The sequence below is a fragment of the Erpetoichthys calabaricus genome, chromosome 4 (genome assembly GCF_900747795.2).
Source record: "Erpetoichthys calabaricus chromosome 4, fErpCal1.3, whole genome shotgun sequence".
Classification (NCBI taxonomy): Eukaryota; Metazoa; Chordata; class Cladistia; order Polypteriformes; family Polypteridae; genus Erpetoichthys; species Erpetoichthys calabaricus.
The window spans coordinates 67,475,823-67,496,838 of NC_041397.2; the positions used below are offsets into that span (position 1 = coordinate 67,475,823).

Sequence of the window (21,016 nt, forward strand, 5' to 3'; positions counted from 1 at the left end):
TTAGTTTTGGTACTGCAGAAATGTATCTATTACTCATTTATTCCTATATAAAAAGACCTTAGCAAACACTTCTTTGGGTCTTCATCCATCCATCCATTTTCCAACCCGCTGAATCCGAACACAGGGTCACGGGGGTCTGCCGGAGCCAATCCCAGCCAACACAGGGCACAAGGCAGGAAACAATCCTGGGCAGGGTGCCAACCCACCACAGGACACACACAAACACACCCACACACCAAGCACACACTAGGGCCAATTTAGAATTGCCAATCCACCTAACCTGCATGTCTTTGGAATGTGGGAGGAAACCGGAGCGCCCAGAGGAAACCCACGCAGACACGGGGAGAACATGCAAACTCCACGCAGGGAGGGCCCGGGAATCGAACCCAGGTCCCTAGATCTCCCAACTGCGAGGCAGCAGCGCTACCCACTGCGCCACCGTGCCGCCCGTTTGGGTCTTCATAACACTTACAAAGCATCAGTAAAGTGTTTATTCAGCTCTGCAATGTGACTTACTAACAAAGCTTCACTTTGGAGTGGTCTGACGTGGCTAAGGCACATTTCTCTTGATATTACATATTTATTACAATATCTGTGAATCCTTCATATTAAGTAATTTTACCATCATGGCAATATGCCACGCTGCACACATGATGAACAACCTATCTACCGATGTTTTAGAAGTGTTATGAAGACCCAAAGACACCTAATTTAAGGTCTTGTTTCATAAGAGTAAATGAGTAATAGATGCATTTTTTCAGCACCTAAACTAAAGTGCTATGTAACATTTATATGTGTACAGTTTGTAGTACTAGGGTGTTGTACCGTGTTAGCCATTAAGAATGTAGTGAGAAGTCAAGCAAAATGACTCCTTTTATTGGCTAACTAAAAAAGATTACAATATGACAAGCTTTCGAGGCAACTTGATTTTACTTGAAGCAAATAAGTTTGACTTGATTGTATGGAATGTTAACAAACCAAAATTTAACCCCAACGTAAGTGAAAGAGGGCAGAGCCAACAACCAGAGCAAATATTTAATAGCAGCAAAGAAGGAAGCATATCCTTTTCCCTAATATAGTTGCTTATATTAAACTGTAACTGACTAGCTCCTGCCATATTTAAAAAAAATTCTGAACAGATCCTCTGAGTGAGAATTTGATTTTTTCCAATTTCAAATAGTATAGGACATCAGTTACTCACTGACTTAAAAGAGATGGGGTGGGATTCTTCCAGTTAAGCAAAATAAGTCTAACTATGTAATTATTATTTCACAAGGTTCAAAGCTTGTTTTGACTCGGCGCTATGTCACACCTCCTTCCCTTATATGGACCCAAAGAGCGAACACCAAGACTCAAAGACTGGTGTGCAGTGCCTGCTTCGCAGCAGCAATCGGCACCCCGTCTGTATCTTCTGTTATTTCAGGAAGGGTGGCACAGTGGTTAGCACTGCAGCCTCATAGCTCAGGTCATATTTATGGGCCACAATAATCGATCCAGCATAGTTGACATAGCTGATTAACCCACAAGGACACTATAGTGCCATTATATCTCATGGAGAATTAGTTCAGTTCCTTCTTTGCCATTGACTTCAGTTCAAGACGCCAAGTTCATCTTATTCCCGAAATGTTTCTGAAATATTTCCACAACTTTACCAAACTCATGGCAAGCTGAACTCTGCAGTGTTCACTCATCACTAGTGAAGACCAGTGAAGCTCGTTTTTCATGTTAGACTCACATTTCTCAGCTTCACACAGCATTCTGCTATGAATACAAATCTTCTATCAAGACCCACAAATGACACATTGCAGTGTATCTTTGAGACCTAGCTGGTTTCTATAGATGAAGCATTAAATGAGACTTAACTTGCTTGCTAAAAAAAAATCAATGTGCATATATATATATATATATATATATATATATATATATATAAAACTACTGCTAAAGTATGTTTATTTCAATAGAAACTGAGTACAAACACCACTAAATGACAAGAGAGAACTGGAACAACGTAACCTTTGTTCCTGCCTAGGTCTCATGACTCCACTGATTCTAAACCATTGGTAAATCTCAGCTAAAGGCAAATGTGAATGCAAAAAGAGAAGTGGAATGGGAGTTTCAGATTTTTCTGGCTGGAGTTTTGCTGATAATCCTCTCACATGAGATGTTTTTTGTTTTGAAAAAAAGAGGTGCAGGGGTCAGGGAGAGTGACATCTTCTTGTTGGAGAGAATCATAAAAGTGTTAAGAAAGGCACATTAAATAGTGAAAGCTGATGAAACTTCAAAGCTTTGAGTTGAAAGAAAAGGTCAGGAGTTACCAAAGCTTTTAATAGTGCCAACAAACAAGAGTATACCACATGCCTAGGCACTGTGTTTGAGTTTAAGCCAAGCTGACATAAACGGGTCAAAGTGCTGAGCAGCTGCATGGGCATAAATACAAATTTTGGAGGTCGCATAACAGCAGGTACCAGCTATAAATGCTGCAGGTCACCACTGGAGTAGTTGACATTCACAGTTTGTATATTTTTGGATATAGTAGTTATTAAGGTCTGGGAATGTTTTGTATTATCTTGGGCTCAAGTTGCAAGTTCTTTTTGAGTCTATTAGGAGATGATTTAACCAATGCTATGGTCTCCTATAACTAGCTTCTTTGTATGAAACACCCCTTTATCTGCATACTTTTGTGCCCAAGACAGCGAGCACTCACTTTTGTATACCCAAATCTGAACCACATTTGGAACTCACTATTGCATATCTCATGTTCACGACATACAGGAGCTAATGTATCACTTAAACATACTATACTACAAATATTATATCTAATTTGTGCTAGAACAATAATTATTCTATCATCACATATGTTTGTGGTTATGTCAAGTGAAACAATAGAAGATTTACAAATTCTTGGAGAAGGCTTAAAAAGTCACTTTGTTAAATGGTACCCAGAGAAATTGAATAATAATGCACCCCATCACAGGGGACACAAACATAATCACATCCACAACTTACAGCTGAATACCAACCAATGGTAATATGTCTGTGGCCTCAGGAGAAAATGGCTGCAAACAAGAGAGACGAACTGGGGTTGAACTGACATGACGTGGCAACCATTCCAACTGCAAAACCATGCAACCCTTAGGAAGTTAGAACTGGATATGAATACAAGAACTAGTGGACATAACTGACTCTCTAGTATAATGGTGTTAACATGCCATCGCAGTCTCTCTGCGAGAGAGTACAGTCATATTTTAATGTTGGCATGAATTTGGATTTAACAGTATGGTAGATATACGCTGGAGTTGTGAATTCTGAGTCAAACTTTTGATTTCATTCTGTTTACACTGGGAGGTAGGTGATGTTTAGTTGCAATGGCTGATATGAATGGAGGATTTGTCCTGGGTTGCATATCATTTATTAATTTTCATTTGGAAGCAGGGCGGAAAAGGGAGCCACAGTATGTTTCACCAAAACAAATACACTAGTTGTCTTCCAATTATTTACTCCTTTGTATCATGATCTTGTAAATATCGTTGGGTGAAAACGTCTACTAAATAAAAATCATGATGATAGTAAACAAAATTCAGTAGCTTGTAGCTGCCTTCACAAACAAGCTGTACATTCAGGGCGCATGGATGTAAACATGAATGCAATCTCTTGATGTTTTATAGCCCCACAGATTATAACCTAACATTTTTACAATTTCTACCTGTGAATTAACATATTTAAATTTACACTGAATGCTTTGTATTTTGATTATTTGATTATTTGATATAGTCATAAGTTGTTTTGCAACAAGAATTTCAGTGTACTCTATGCATGTGGTAATAATAGCTCAATATGCCTTGAACAAGAGTGGAAAGAATGACTTTAAAAAGTCTGCATTCTTATTTGATTCCTTCTGATGAATTTTATTTGGTGTGCAGTTCTCGTGATACTTGTTTAAACTGAAGACAGTTTAAGAACACATAAGTAAACATGGATAACAATATTCACAGGATTATTCTCATTGTTATATGGTATGAAGTGAAATGAAGGTCAAAGCCAAGTGACCAATTCAAAATCTGACAGTCCGTCCTATCTTACATCCATCCATCCATTATCCAACCCGCTATATCCTAACTACGGGGTCACAGTGGGTCTGCTGGAGCCAATCCCAGCCAACACAGGGTTCTAGGCAGGAAACAAACCTCGGGCAGGTTGCCAGCCCACCGCAGGGCACACGCACACACACACCAAGCACACACTAGGGACAATTTAGGATCGCCAATGCACCTAACCTGCATGCTTATCTTACATGTAACCCAATAAGTGAAACCAAAATACGAAGTTGAAAATACATAGAAACCCTTCATGCTTGCCTGTAACTTTGAGTCATGGTTGCTTCTTTTCAGGATCATTTTTTATTCAGTGCAACTTTTTTGATAAATAGATAATTGCTTTGTTGCTTGCTGTATTTTTGTCTTCTGCTCTGCAATTTACCTTTCCACTTTAATAAAATATTGGTAGTACAGCAGGCTTAATTTTTTTCTTTCTGTTTTATTTTGTCATGTTATACTACTGTAGAGATGACAGTGAATGCTGCAAAACTTAAATATTTTGTTACAGTTTAGGAACTTTAGGAAGTTACCAGCCATTCATTGACAGCTTTAAGTGAGTTCCGCCAGGAGTGATCTTCACACAGGAGGCCCAGGGAGGTACAAATGCTTTATTACTAAAATGCATTGATCATTATTTATAGTGAATAACATCATTTATTATAAAATATTGACTAAAACATTGTTTATTTTATATATTAACATAGACTACTACACTCTTCTAGAAAAATAATTAGACCTGTTGTTTGTTTTACTAAAACGCTTTATGTGAACTGTAATGCATTTTTCAACAATTTTAACTTTGCCAATAGAAAGCACCACAGTGGAATGAGCTTTAAATGCATTAAATGAGCATTATTTCTTTATTAAAGTGCTTGCACAGTTATGAACCTTTCTAAGTCTTCCTCAGATTACACATTAGATCGTCTACTATTGTACATCTGCTGGAAATGCCTGCTGTTGCAGGATTACATGATGCCTGTTCAAAAGTATTGCCGCCATTGGACCATATTGGCAACTGGAATTGTAGTGCTTGCACTTCTAATATTTCGAATACTGTTTTTTACATTCTACCATTACCCATTTGCAGAGATACAGTAAATGAGAAAGTAAGTAATACACTTTACTTTTTCACCAGTCTATCCAAAGCCACTGACACGAGGATGACTAGCCAATTTGCAGATGCTTTATATTCGTTAAGATCAAAAAAGGCCTTTGTTAAGTATATGAGTAATAAATGCATTTTTGCAGTGTTACCCATTAGGGTTTGTGGCAGGTTTAGATAGATAGATAGTATCTATCTATCTATCTATCTATCTATCTATCTATCTATCTATCTATCTATCTATCTATCTATCTATCTATCTATCTATCTATCTATCTATCTATCTATCTATCTATCTATCTATCTATCTATCTATCTATCTATCTATCTATCTATCTATCTATCTATCTATCTATCTATCTATCTATCTAAACCTGCCACAAACCCTAATGGATAACACTGCAAAAATGCATTTATTACTCATATACTTAACAAAGGCCTTTTTTGATCTTAACGAATATAAAGCATCTGCAAATTGGCTAGTCATCCTCGTGTCAGTGGCTTTGGATAGACTGGTGAAACTACTTGTGAATATGAAGGACTCATAGGTCGTCTACTGAAGTATGTACAGTAATTATAAAAGAACTGCTCATCTCATGTAAGCCCCCTCTGACCATTTGAAAGTGAAGTCATATTAGTAGACCACATTGCGGAGGTGAATAACTATTTTCCTGATGATTTGTAAGTGTTATTAAGACCAAAAGAAGCCTTTGTTGAGGTCTTATTACATAAGAGTAAATTAGTAATAGATGCTTTTTTCAGTATCCAATCTAGCCAGGAGGATGTGTTACCCTCTAACATATGATTTTTTGCTTATTATTTTGCATATTTTCTGTACGTCTTTCAAGCTCTTTTCACAAATAAATTATAAAATTCGTCATTTTTTATGAATGTACTTATGTATTGTTCATTTACTGAAGATAAATCTTAATTATATCAGAATACTCTTAATCTGTAGATAAACATTTACAGTATATACTAAAGATTACTCCATATATAAATGTTGGTATTTTGACGCTCTGGTGCAATTTATTCTAATTAGGGTAGAGGGGTGGTGACCGTGTGACATTGGTGAAGAGCAGTGGGCAAAAGCACACTTATCCTAAATACATCAACACTTACGGCAGTAGAGCACATCTGAATGCCAACGTGGCATGACAGAGACCACTGGGGCCCTGGGTGGGGCAGGGCGAGACCCTCTCAAATGTTAAACCTTCGGGGCACCAAACAGGAGATAGAGGTAAACTGAAGATATTAATGTTGCAGATACAAATGGTGACCAGCTTTCTACTTATAAGCCACGACACATCTTAAAGAACTACTAGTAGCATAGGTTACAAGCTGGGAGAAACCATATTGTATGTTTACGGTAGTTGTTTTTTATTTTTATTTTTTTGCTACAGATTTGCCTTGTAGAGCCAGCCCTTTAGTTGCAGCTAAGAACTGAGGAGTACAGGAATATCATGAACTACTGGATGAAGGTCTGGCCTTAGTGTCCCTACAACCCTGACCTCCTCTAATATTGCAAGGTCAGGGGGAAAGATAGTTGCCCTCACCTTCCTTCCGTGTGTCCATTCCAGCAGTCTTCTTCATTTAATTTGCCACTTGTCACTTTTACATCATTGCAGATGCTGTCGGGTAAGATAGACCAGAACTTTTTGGACTGCTTTAATTTTTCTTTTATATCAATTACCTGTAATGAAGAAAAAGGGGAAAAATCACATATTTTATCTTACTAAAATATTAGTTAGCCCAAGAAAGTAATCTTAAAATCTGCCATTTAATGTGACTAGGGATTGGAGCTTATCTCCAGTGCAATTATAAATATACAGAGAACTGACAGAGATATTAGTAATTAGCAGTTTAGTGAAGATTCTAACAAAGTGGCCTGAGGAATAATCAAATTGCCACCCAGATTTAATCCTGATAGGCCTCATGAATATCGCATTGCTGTCTTGTCAAATTAGATAACTAACTCTAATACAGGCTGCTCTGCAAAATCCATAGGGAAGAACATGATGTATTAAAAAGAGCATTTTGATGTACCTTACGAAGCCTGATTACCAAATAAGCAAATTTACAGCCACACTTACTCACTGGCACAAGAGATGAACATGTAGCCATAGAAGTTAAGAACTCTGGGTAGTCTCTCTCCTTTTTTAGTGCCTAAAATCTTTCTAAAGATGAAGCTCTCTCTTCTAGCTGGCTTTTTATTTTCCTTTTAACAGCTGGTATGCTTTAAGAGTTTCTTATTTGCACAAGTTCATTAGTTATTGTTTTATTTTGCCTGAGTATCCAAACTTGGGCTACCTGGAGAACATGAGTAATCTTTATGATTAGGTATTTCTTTCGAAATTCAAACCACAAAAAACATAACATATTTTCTTTCATTCATTACTGAATCTGCATTTTTGGATAATGGCCTGCTGGGCACAAAGCCTCAGTCCTAGATGAGGCACCAGTACATAGCAGGGCTCGCTCACTCATGCACAAACACAAACACCATAGGGACCAATGAAGACAAACCAATTTATCTTAAAACACACACATTCGATTGTGGGATATGGGAGGAAAACACAGACATGGTGGGGAGAATGTCCAAACCACATACACAGTGCTTGGGCCCCAATTTTAAACCCTAAATTCTGGAGCTGTGAGAAAGCAATGCTAAAATAATGCACAACAGCATTATTAAAATACCAGTAACGGTGCACTGCACAATAACGTGCAGTGAATACACTTGACTTGAGCATTCATAGTTTTATCCTCTTTCTTTCTCTGTATGTTTAGCATTCATTTGCTCAGAGGTTGATATGCTTGCTGCTTCCTGAGCAGCTCTTCTTTTCTCCACCCTAGCAGCCCGCTTCTTTTCCTCTTTCGTCTGCATGTTTTCATGTTAAAACTGATTGTCAGTTTTTGTGTTGCAATTACTTAGTACATTTTCCTTAATTTTTCACTTAATCTGACAATTAAGTCTTCAATCTGCCTCAAGAATGATTTAAGATATGAAGAGGTAGGGGAAGCGACGGCGAAGGTGGTAGGGATGAGAACGCATGCGCTGCACGGCTGCCCTGCTGGCTGCTGCTGAGAGTTAATTCTTCAATAAAACAAAATAAAAATAAAAAGAGGAATAACCTTGGAGTTCAATCATCACCCCAAAAGCGGATAGTAGACGTCACGTAGTACATCCATCCATCCAGTTTCCAACCCGCTGAATCCGAACACAGGGTCACGGGAGTCTGCCAGAGCCAATCCCAGCCAACATAGGGCACAAGGCAGGAAACAATCCTGGGCAGGGTGCCAACCCACCGCAGGACACACACAAACACACCCACACACCAAGCACACACTAAGGCCAATTTAGAATCGCCAATCCACCTAACCTGCATGTCTTTGGACTGTGGGAGGAAACCGGAGCGCCCGGAGGAAACCCACGCAGACACGGGGAGAACATGCAAACTCCACGCAGGGAGGACCCGGGAAGCGAACCCAGGTCCCCAGGTCTCCCAACTGCGAGGCAGCAGCGCTACCCACTGCGCCACCGTGCCGCCCCACGTAGTACATGTGTACCAAATTTCAGGTCAATCGGTGAAACGGTTTGTGAGCTACAGGTGATTATTATCCTGGACAGACAAACGGATAGCCACGGTAGCATATTATATAAGAAGATTAACAGCTAAAACACAATTAATGCACATTAAAAAGAAAACACATTTTTCAATAATTAAAAATGTAGTTGCTGGTAATTATCTTTTTTTAGTGGTAATGGCAGTGATAAATGATCTGTAAACAGCTAATTATTACATAAGTTAAGTCTTTTCTGGTCTCACCTCATTGTTATTTAGTGACCATTTAGAAAATAAGATGATTTTTAATAAGGTACAATATTTAAAATTACACAATACAATCTTTTGAATTCCTTTGACTATTTATGACAAAACCAATACTGCATAAAATACAATTAGTACTGCTATTGAAGTGGTAAAAAAGAGCATTTAGGCCACATTGTCAATTGATCATATTTTTATTACTTAGCTGCCACAGTATAATTAGTGAAAAAGCTAAAATGTTGGGTGTTAAATTGTGTTCTGTTTCTATAACCACATGCTTAACTAATTCAGAACTAAAGTAAAAATTCAGAATTCAGGTAATTGATGTGTGAGGCACTTGGTATTAAAAGTTCAGAAGAATATGGCCCATATTATACTCATGAGAACATATTTGTGACAGAAATAGAAAGTCCTATTTTCTATTGCATATCTTAGAATCCTGTGAGCTGTAATGCACTGGTATTCAGTTAATAAGGTTTGTGAAATTATTCTTTTCATTAAGTCCAACCACACTTTAACTTAATGCCATTAAACATTAGCTGATTCATGAAAGTAATACAATGCCAAATTACCAAAATCATGTTAGACCCTGGAATACCTTGATCACCGTTAATACTGGAAGTTAAAATCTTAATGTGTGCACTTCAGACTCTCAAAAAGTGCCACCTCACTTTAAAACAGTTCCAAAACTAAATGTTTGATTTATGTTTGCACCCCCTACAAAAGTAATGCGAAATTTAAAAATGAAGAAGTCAAAGTTCTAATTTTTGAACCACAAATTCAACCACATAAAGTAAAGTACTGTGTGTGAACAAATTGATGTCATAAAAATAAGTCTGTGTATAAAATTCAAATATAAATTGAGCAATTTACCTTTATAAATGACAATCTTGTAAATGTGTCCCCCATGAAGCTTAGACACTCAACTTGACGAAGTGGAGGGAGTTGGGGAATCACGCAAAGCACCGTGAGGAAATGACGCATGATCAATGCTTGATGTGTTTGGGTTATTGGAAAACCCCCATGAAGCACTGGGTGCTGGTGAGCCACTAAGTAATAAAACACAGTTTTTTAACTTTGTCCCCCAATAACACCTGTACTGCAGATGTACTGCACAGTTAAAAATGCTGTACTACTGCCAGGACCACCAGCAGAAGAGATGGACTGAGTGAAAGCAGCAGGTGTTGCATTCAATTCAGTCCTCTTTGTCCAAAGTAAAAATATCAATCAAACATTAAAATCACTAACATTTAACAATCCAGGCTTGGACAGGAATCAATACTAGATCTCATCCTTCTCTATGGATCATTGAAATGTCCAAATTCCATTCTCTTATAAAAAAAATTATTGGCCTTTAAGAACACTCCACCCATGGCAAGGAACCCACGACAACGCTGGAGCTCACTCACAGGTGACAACTACAATGCTTGATTTGTTTCATATCATTCACTTCTGCTCTACACTCATGACTGGGTGGCCACACATGCCTCCAATTCCATCATCAAATTTGCTGATGACACAGGGGTGATGGGCTTCATCTCCAACAATGATGAGCCAGCATACTTGGAGGAAGTGGAGAACCTGGTATTGTGGTCTAAAAAGAACTGCCTCTAACTAAATGTCAGCAATACTAAGGAGTTGGTGGTGGACTTGGGTAGGAGACAGCAGCGGTCCTACAGCCACCTCGACATCTATGGGATCTCAGTGAAGAAGGTGAGCAGACTTAAAAATATGGGCATTCACATCACAGAGGATTTGACACAGACTATCATGCCCAATCCAAAAAGGCAAGGCAGCGACTTTACCATATTGGATAGTTGAAGAAGTTTAGGGTTTCTCCAATGATCCTAAGGACTTTTTACTCTGGTGCTGTAGAAAGTCAGAACGTTACCTCCTGGTTTGGGATCAGCTGCACCAGATCTGATCTACCATCTCTGGAGGATATTTATACCAGAAGATACTGGACCAGAGCAACTAGGATCATCAGAGGCTCATCTCACCCCAGTAACTATCTGTTCAACCTGCTGAAATCAGGCAGGTTTAGGAGTATTATGGCCACAATAGAGAGGCTCAGGAGGAGCTTCTATCCACAAGCTATAAAACTTCTTAACCTGGACATGCCACCACACATTTTTTTTAAATGTTCATTACCACAGACTGAATTCTCCACCTCACTGTTTCTCAGCTGCTGCCATGTCATTAAGTCTGTTTAACAATCAAACTAGCATACTGCACCTTTCAGTATGTAGATATTGTAATCTGTTACATTTGCACACAGTTCCGATCCTGTTTAAAATTATAATGATTTGGATGTATACTTTTTTCCCCCTATATATTGCATCACCTTAGTTCTACCCTTTAAACTTTTGTTAATTTAAATTTCTTCTTTCTTTTTTTTTAATTTAAATTTAATTTAATTAATCTATTGTTAATCCCACAGGCCGATTCAGGGCACATTTCACTACATGTTGTACTTGTATAACTGTTTATGTGACGATTAAATAATCTTGAATATGATAGAAAAGGAACACAAACCAACAAACGACCTGCAAGTGACGCCACACTGAAAGATGCCAATTGCACCACGATAAAGTAATGCAGTTCACTTTATTTTGGTGAATCACACTGCTGCTTTCCTCTTTGTCGTACCCCCTGAAATGCCATCTTGCATCCCCTGGTGGTGTGGGTATCCCAGGTTGAGAACCCCTGCTTTAGAAAGAATCTGTGCCTAACCAGCAAATATTGGCATTGCGTTTATACATCATATCGCAATGTATATTGTATAGTGTAACATATAGGTAATGTAAATCTTTAACATTTCGTAGCACATTAGACATCTTGAGAGCTCACAGTACTCATTTTATTTAATATACAGTAGAATTAGTTGAACGTACACATTAGGATAACTAGATGTGTTTGCTACAGTACACTCATATTTTGACAGTCTGTTTATGTGAACAGCCTTGTCCCCCCAGGAAACAAGAACTTGCTTCACCATTCTTGTACCAATCTGAATGCTGGCTTGAACTTTTTGTAAATTACAAATTACTTAAAATTGAATGTGGAGAGGCAGGTTGTATATGGTTGAGATGCTAAATGTGTAGTGACCTGAGACAAAGACTGGGCTTTTTCGCTACTGTGTCTCTTTGGAGAATCCTACTACTACTAATAATATTACTACCATTATTAATAGTAATATAAAATTCTACTAATAACCTACAAAACCTTAAACAACCTTGCACCAAACTACATCAGTGACCTTCTCCATCACTATGTGCCTGTCCGCCCACTAAGGTCCTCTGATTATGGCAGTCTTGTTGTGCCCCACACTAATCTACACTCCATGGGTGACAGGGCCTTCAGTTGTATAGCGCCCAGACTCTGGAATGACCTACCGAAATTAATCAGGTCAGCTGACTCCATGAATTCTTTTAAAAAACAACTCAAAACTCATCTGTTCAGGTAGGCTTTTAACTCTATTTGACTTTATTACTCTTCTTTCAGTTTACCTCTATGTCAAGATGCTCATGCAAACTGTGTGTGTGTGTGTGTGCTAGACCATCAATTATGTTGTCAAACCACCTACAACTGAACACCAGCAAAACCAAGGAGCTGGTGGTGGATTTTAGGAGGCTCAGACCCCTCATGGACCCCGTGATCATCAAAGGTGACTGTGTGCAGATGGTGCAGACCTATAAATATCTGGGAGTGCAGCTGGATGATAAATTAGACTGGACTGCCAATACTGATGTTCTGTGCAAGAAAGGACAGAGCCGACTATACTTCCTTAGAAGGCTGGCATCCTTAAACATCTGCAATAAGATGCTGCAGATGTTCTATCAGACAGTTGTGGCGAGCGCCCTCTTCTACGCGGTGGTGTGCTGGGGAGGCAGCATTAAGAAGAAAGACGCCTCACGCCTGGACAAACTGGTGAGGAAGGCAGGCTCTATTTTTGGCATGAAGCTGGACAGTTTAACATCTGTGGCAGAGCGACGGGCGCTCAGCAGGCTCCTATCAATTATTGAGAATCCACTGCATCCACTAAATAGTATCATCTCCAGTCAGAAGAGCAGTTTCAGCGACAGACTGCTGTCACTGTCCTGCTCCACTGACAGATTGAGGAGATCGTTCCTCCCCCAAACTATGCGACTCTTCAATTCCACCTGGGGGGTAAACATTAACATTTAACATTATACATAGTTATTGTCTGTTTTTTTTTTTTTTCACCTGCATTATTATCAATCTTTAATATTGTTTATTGTATCAGTATGCTGCTGCTGGAGAATGTGAATTTCCCATTGGGATTAATAAAGTATCTATCTATCTATCTATCTATCTATCTATCTATCTATCTATCTATCTATCTATCTATCTATCTATCTATCTATCTATCTATCTGTCTATCTGTCTATCTGTCTATCTGTCTATCTGTCTATCTGTCTATCTATCTATCTATCTATCTATCTGTCTGTTAGGCTTTTCTCTGAATTCCCATCTTACTCTTCTTTATTTATTTATTTGTTTTAGTACAATGCTATATACAGTATACCCTGCCTTTCTTTCTTAAACTCTGTGAAGTGCCTGGTTTGACTTTTTATCGAATGAGCGGTTGCTCATGGAGTCCCGAATGAGGCACATTACCTGCATTGTGATGGAGCGTCAATTATGGAACAGCGGCCATGTGGCGTGATTGCCTGACAGGTGATCTGGCTCTCAAGGTCCACAGTGGACTTCCTGGCCCATCTCGGGAGCTAACACAGCCTGCTGGACACAAATCTTTTCTTGCCCAATTGAGGCTCAGAGACTGAGGTAAAGCTAATGTAGGTGCAACTGGGGCAAGGCATGTACCAGACCTGCATGAGATGTTTTTAACTATTGCAGATAATAATAATAACTGCTAGTAATTAAAATTCAGATACACTATTAAAAGACTTTACAGATTCTAGGCTGTGAACAATGACGATAAAGCCTTATGAGGTGCTGTATATGGTGGCTGCCACCCTGTGATTCTTCCTTCTGTCTCTTTTCTTGTTTCCTCATCTCACTTTCACTCTGTGTCTCATCTGATATTATGACTCTCGACTTACAGAGTGGGCCTGCATTAAATAAAGGCTCTTTGTCTTTCATTCCCCATGACAGGGACAGCAGATTCTGAGAGGTTTTGTGAACTTTTCCTTGTTGCTTATGTGGCCCTAATTTGTAATGTGACAAAGCCATATTAAAAAATGCCACTTCTCAAAGGTAGGCTGACTGCCATCTCAGACTGGAACTGTCTTTATAATTATTATATGGCCATATACACTAGCATTGGTTAGAATACACTAAATCACCTGCTTCGGCTCTTTATTACGCTATTTGACTTACCTGTGATCCCCATCGCCTGTTAATTGTTTAAACAACTATCAAGAAAGCTTTTTCTGTCTGACCCATATCATAAAATAAAAAAAAAAATCAGTTGAAAATTTAAGATAAAAAACTCTTGTAAACACTAACTCACCTACTGACCTGAACGTCTGCCAAGCACAGAGCACAAAATCACACCAAAGAGAGAAACATGATCACCCAAATCAGAATGTACAGCAGGGAGTATTGCTCACTCATTCACTCTGCCATTTCATCTTATTCTTTTTAAATAAAGCACTGAAGCCACTGCCACTTTTGTGGCCTGCAGGCCCCCTTGACAGCAGAGTTGAAGTAGCCAAAGCTCCTCCAGTGGGTTTTGCTTTTCCAGTGCACTAACTAAACCCATTTTCTTCTGCTATCTAGTGTCAAGTTATCTCTAACCGTGTGTCAGTCATAGATGATCAGCGTGCTAAAGCACTGCAAACGCATGAGCTGTCAGGCTGGACCATTCACTAAACTGAGTGAAGCAAAATCAGTTTAGGGACTTGCTGAGTTTCAGTTTCTCTTTTCCTGGTAATCACAAAAAAAGGAGGGGAAAAAAAGAAAATTCTTTACTACTATAATCTTGGGAAACGCTCACATTGAGTACATTTTTAACGTGCTGTTTTACCTTCTGGTTTGTTTAGTGTGATTATGAAAAGCATTGAATTGCACCATGACAATGTTGGTCACAAGTGCCTAGTCAGTTAGTGAAGAAAAACAAATGTCTCCTTCATCCATCCATCCAGCTATCAATTTTAGAACCTATTTCTTCTAATTCACAGCTTAGCCTGGCAGCATCAATTCAAGCTGAGCAAATGACACATGGGCATTGTGTTAGTCCAGGGTGAGCAATGTCGGTCGTGGAGAGCCACAGTGGCTGCAGGTTTTCATTCCAACCCAACTGCTTAAATAGAAACCAATCCTTGACAATCAGTCTCAGACCTTATTTCATTTTATGGCTTATTAGTCTGCAATGTAATGTCTGCAATGTTCCTTTTCAAGGATATCATCCAAATGATTCGAAGCCTAAAACAGATCATTTTCAGTCTGTCATATTTTCTATTAAGTGTTTTATTAAATCAAACAGTGCATGATGAACACACACAGGTGTAAATGAAAACAAACTGGATGGAGAATTGCTGGCTGCTTTTGTCATTTACATTTTATTGCTAATAAGGAGCCATTAAACACAGTGAATGCAGCTGTTTAAGATTGAAATAAGCAATCGAGGGTGGGGAACCTTAACAAGCGAGACCCCTAAAATGAAGCATCAAAATGTCACTTAAGCAATAAGTGTTTCATCAGTAATAATTGTTTTCTCATTGAGAAACTGAGTTGGAACAAAAACCTGCAGCCACTGTGGCTCTCCAGGACCGACATTGCCCACCCCTGTGTTAGTCCATGGCAGGGCACACTAATACACAATCACACACACCTCTATGCCCTTATGATGTCAAATGAATTTACCAGACAGGTTAACAATAATCACCCCACTGGAATAAACTCGTGTTCCTAATTCTCTCTTACACACGTGTGTAATGCTGGTATGATGCACGACATATCGCTAAGGCATGGTGCTGCTGGGTCCCAGGTTTGATACTCTTAGAACTTCTATCAGGCACTTTATACTGCAGAGAGGCACATGATTGCCCACCCAAACCAAAATGAAAGGTAGTTGGGAAAGAATGGCACACCCCGTGACCCTAAATAATCCACCTTTATTTTATATAGTGTCATGTACCATGTCAAGGTACTTTATCAGACTAAGAAAATTGCACTAATGTACCAAATCTAAAAATATGACAGGACATAACTTTGTCACACTTGCTTAGTGTAATTCAGGGGTCCCCAACTCCGGTCCTGAAGGGCCCCAGTGGCTGCAGGTTTTCATTCTAACCCTTTTCTTGATTAGTGCACTATGTTTGCTGCTAATTAACTTCTTTTGAATTCATTTTAATTGACTTGTTTCTTAAGATTTGTTGCCCTGAATTTCATCATCGTTCCACTGAATTGATTCATTTCTTTCCTTTAACAGAAATTAAATGTGAAGTGAGTGAGCCAACAGAAGACCAACTAAGTCAGAGCCTCAAATTCCAGCTGATTACATTCCAACCAGTAGTTTAATTAGGCGCTGATTCTTGTCGTTCTTTAAATCCATGGCTTTTTGCTGCTCTCATTGTGCAATGGCATACATTTCTGAAATTGATGATTTCCTCTTTTCTAGAGCACTATTAAAATGTTTTGGGGGACCTGACCAAATCAACATTCCTGATACCTCCACCCTTTTTATTATCAGATATTTTATGATGGACACAGTTTGCTGGTCCTGTTTTGGCCCATTTTGTATCTCACTCTTGTTTGGCAGCTAATTAAGGAAAAAGAAACAATTAAGGGGTCTGAGTCTTCAACAGCAAGTCAATTACGATTAACTCAAAAGAAGTTAATTAGCTTAGTTAATTAATTAAAAACAGGTCACTAATTAAGAAAAGGATTAGAATGAAAACCTGCAGCCACTGGGGCCCCCCAGGACCAGAGTTGGGGACCCCTGGTCTAATTTAATGTCACTCAAAGCTGGAGCCTGTTTGAACAGCACTTTTAAAACGTACACATTTTATTTTATATGGCTAGTCTATTTTTAACTTGTAATTTTTTTAAAATTATTTTTTAACTTTATTGGATCTAGGCTGAGTGACTTGTTTTTCTCATCATATACATTTCATTGTATGTTGACCCTGTGTTAACCTATATATGACAAATAAACCTAAACCTAAACCTAAACCTAACCTAAACCTAAGTCAGGAGGCAGCCCTGGCCAGACTTCCAGCTTGTCACTCATAAATCTGTTTAACCTAAAACACACACCTCAGCAGTGTTAACCACTGAGCCACAATGCTGCTCTGCCTGACTATCTATATATTTAACATGTCTGGATGGTGAAAAAAAAATTCAGCTAATTATTTTTAATAGATGATGAAAGTTAAAAATCAAGCTTGTGTCTCAAGCGAAAAGTGAACTATTAACATATTATAAAAGTTACTGTATAAAAGGAAATGGAAGTTGCCATCAAACATCCTGTAGATATGAGTTTCTTCAAATACGATTCTGGAGAAAAAAGCAGTGAAGTAAACTATTTAGGCCCCTTTTTACTAAGAATCATACAATTTTAAACCTTTACAAAGTAACTAAAAAATTAAAAGCATTCACCACTAGATGGCATCAGAGCCTTACAAATAATATAAGCAGGAGCAACTGCAAAGTCCAGAGAACACTTCACTGAATGGCCCAGGCACTAACAGAAAATCCAGAGATTTGTAGTTTACAGCAACATAAAAATTAAACATCCTTGCCACAATTATTCAAATTCTTGATGGATTTTCTTTTTTTAGCTAAGAGTGCAAATTTTATTTTAAATGTTTCTGAATAATTTTAGCAAGCATTGTACACCAGAACAGATTTATTACAGCGAAAGATACAGAAACAGGCAAATAAATCTATTCAAGTATAATGTCTTGGTGAAAATGGTTTTGTAGAGCACTCTGTGTAAGAAAGGTGAGTAGCATCACAGCTCGGGGAGACCTGGGTTCCTATCTGAGACCACTCACTGCCAGTATGGCCTTTCACTAGGCAGTTTCCTCTCGAAACTTGAGCCCCCACAGCTCCAATGGTCTACTCTGAACTCGTCTGGTGTGAGCAAATGCACCCTTCTATGTATTGGCATCCCATCCAGCCAGAATAGAATTCAGGTCCACGTGAAGCGAGCACTGGACCAAATGGGCTTAGCAAAACGAATGAAGGAGAAGGAAACAGACAGATAGCCCTTGAAAAAATGATAACCACATAAACTCAAAGTGGTGGATTCATTAAAATGAAAAATCAGTGTCAAAATTAGTTTTACTCTTTGGATGCAGTTTGTCATGAGTTCTGCATTGGGACTGATATACTTAAAAAGATATTCTTCTTAAAACATAATGTGTGCATAACAATTTGTGATAGTAAAGCTCTCTTTAACTTTTCAGGGTTCACTTCAAGTTTATTGTCATGTGTACACAGTATAAATTTCTTACTTCCATGTTGCCCTCAGGATTGTAAAAGTGAAATAACAGTACAATAGAGACAATATTTACCTCATGCTGGAAAAAACAAGTTTTTCTACATTTTAAACATTTTTTTAGACTTGATCAGCAAGCCTAACCACTCACCATGCTACATTTGCATTGAGTTGGCAGTGTTTGAAGATTTTGGGACCATTCGCACCTAAGCGTTTTTCTAGCATTTTAGTATGGTGCCAGAACACTCCTAAACCTCTTGAAAAGTTATTTCCCAACTATTTCCAAAGAGGCTATTCGCACCTAAGCATTTTAGCACAGAGCAGTTTAGCTAACTCTTCCATGCAGCAGTTTTCGAGCATTTTCAGCCAAAAGCTTCTTTCATTGAAATTAATGGTAACACTCATAAAACGCTGGTAAGAGAAAACAAAGGGGAGTATTTTGGAACAGATTTTACAGGAAGTCAATGTCTCTTCTTGGATGAGCCAGAAGTGAAGCAGTTTATTGAAACTAAAAAAAAACGCCAGTGTCGTCTTGCATGCGAGTGCTTTGGTCATATAGTGACAGTTATTAATGTCAATTGCGCACGTACCTTACAAACAGGTGACAAGAATTCAACAAAAGTTGTATTTATGTATACATTTAGTTTTAATTATGTTAAATTTTAGTATAGAGAATAGATGTAAATATATGAATTGTGGGAAACAGCCCGGATACAGACAGATGGACACCTATGGTTTAGCCACCAACACACGTTTATTGTACATTTCTATTTACAATGTCCCAAAGCACACAACCCAGTGCCCCTGCACCACACACCCTCAGTCCAGGCCTCTTTCTCTCTTGCCTTCCTTCACCGCCTCCACTCCTCTCCTCCGAGCTACGTTCTCTTCCACCCGACTCTAGCTCCCGACTGTTGGAAGGCAGCCCCTTTTATGTTACCCCGGATATGCTCCAGGTGCCCCTTGATGAACTTTTGCCGGCACTTCTTGGTGTGGCAGAAGTGCCGGCTGAGCAACCAGAAGCACTCCGGGTGACCCTGGAATACTTTCCACCAGCACTTCCTGGTGTGGCGGAAGTGCTGGCTTCAGCATCCAGAACCCATCCCCTGGTGGTGGCCATGGGCCCCTATAGGGTTGAGCTTCCCAGCTCGGTTCCCGTGACCACCATAGCAGAGGCGCTATATAGGCGTCCTGGCTGGGTATGGCACCCAGCCACCCGTGACAGAATATATGTGAATATATGGGAATATACTGAATGATAAAGTATAACACTTAGGCAGAGTGACAGCGCAGAGCTGCAATTCCTTCCCTTTAGTGCCAACTGTATAGGGTTTGCATGTTCTCTCCTTGTATATTTGTGAATGTGTTTAACTGAGCAGTATTATCTCTTTTAAAGTTGAATACTGGAAATGTGACAGTAATACTTTTCAATTAAGAAAATACATTTACTACTTTGTGTAGTGAATAACAGCCACCCCCTTTCTCCATCTCCAATCTGAACATTAGCCGCCGTACCACCAGATCACATAGTTTTATAACATATTTAACAAGTATATGAAATAAAACTAAACAAATACTTTAATAATAGGTTTCTGTTGCAGGATTGCAAGCAGCTTACTCTTATCTGCTTGGCTGTGTGACTGAGCCCTGAAAAAGGTTGAGGCTGCTGTGATAATCACTGGCTCTCAGTGACCCTAAACTGGGCAGATTAAATTTACCCCTCAGCATATGTATACAGCGTATGCCCAATTCTTTTGAGCTGATTACTGCTCCTTCCACAATTGCTGGTACTAGACAACCAGATGATGTTGTGCTATGATGTTAACCTGCATCCAGCCCTGCAAGCAGGTCCTCCAACTTTCAGGAAAAACTCAAGGGTTGGTGGCAGGATTGGCACTTCAACGACCATAAAAAAGCCTCACCCTGTTCCATTCCATCTGAACTAGTGTGGCGCTGAGGTGTCACTCCTTGCATGGCTGCACTCGGTCCTAATTTAGAATCCTGAGGTGGTTCGTCATGTGGTGGGTGTGGTAACGCGCTGGATCACTACATGCTCCAAACCTCCTTCTCTCTTTCTTTCTCACTACTTACAGTATCTGCTCATTGACATCTGTATGTAATTCTGGAATTTTTTTAGGATGCTGCCTGTTTCACTGAAAGTCCAGAATTGTCTTCATGATTTCCTTTGCTGCAGAACAGAACAGGGTGAACCTAATACGAGAGATCATGATACTGACCACACCTGCTCTTCAGTACTGTGATCGAGCACTAAAGTCATAGAAGACATTCCAATTGACTCACAACACGACAACACTTTATACAGCCTACCAAATGGAAATGCTGTCCATCATATTTTCCCTGCACAAAGCTTCTTTAAAAATGCTGCACAAATGCTTGAAAAACACCTGAAAAGCACCTGAAAAATGGCCGAAAACCCCCCCCCCAGAAAAATACTTGAAAAACACATGCAACAAGCCATTAAAAAGCTTGAAAAATGCTACACAAAAGCTGGAAATGTACAACATTCAAGTATGACTGGGCCCTTTGACATACAGTA

The 21,016-nt window shown here is 39.0% G+C and overlaps 1 protein-coding gene across 2 annotated transcripts in view; it reads right to left on the reverse strand.

The window, feature by feature from the left end:
* The window catches only part of LOC114650107 (glypican-6-like), a 1,271,406-nt gene that overhangs the window by 11,786 nt on the left and 1,238,604 nt on the right, over positions 1-21,016 (reverse strand). For both annotated transcript variants that reach the window (XM_051926780.1, XM_028799561.2), the window contains one exon: positions 6,753-6,889. In XM_051926780.1, the coding sequence (XP_051782740.1) occupies positions 6,753-6,889 (137 nt within the window). The remainder of the gene's footprint in view (positions 1-6,752; positions 6,890-21,016) is intronic.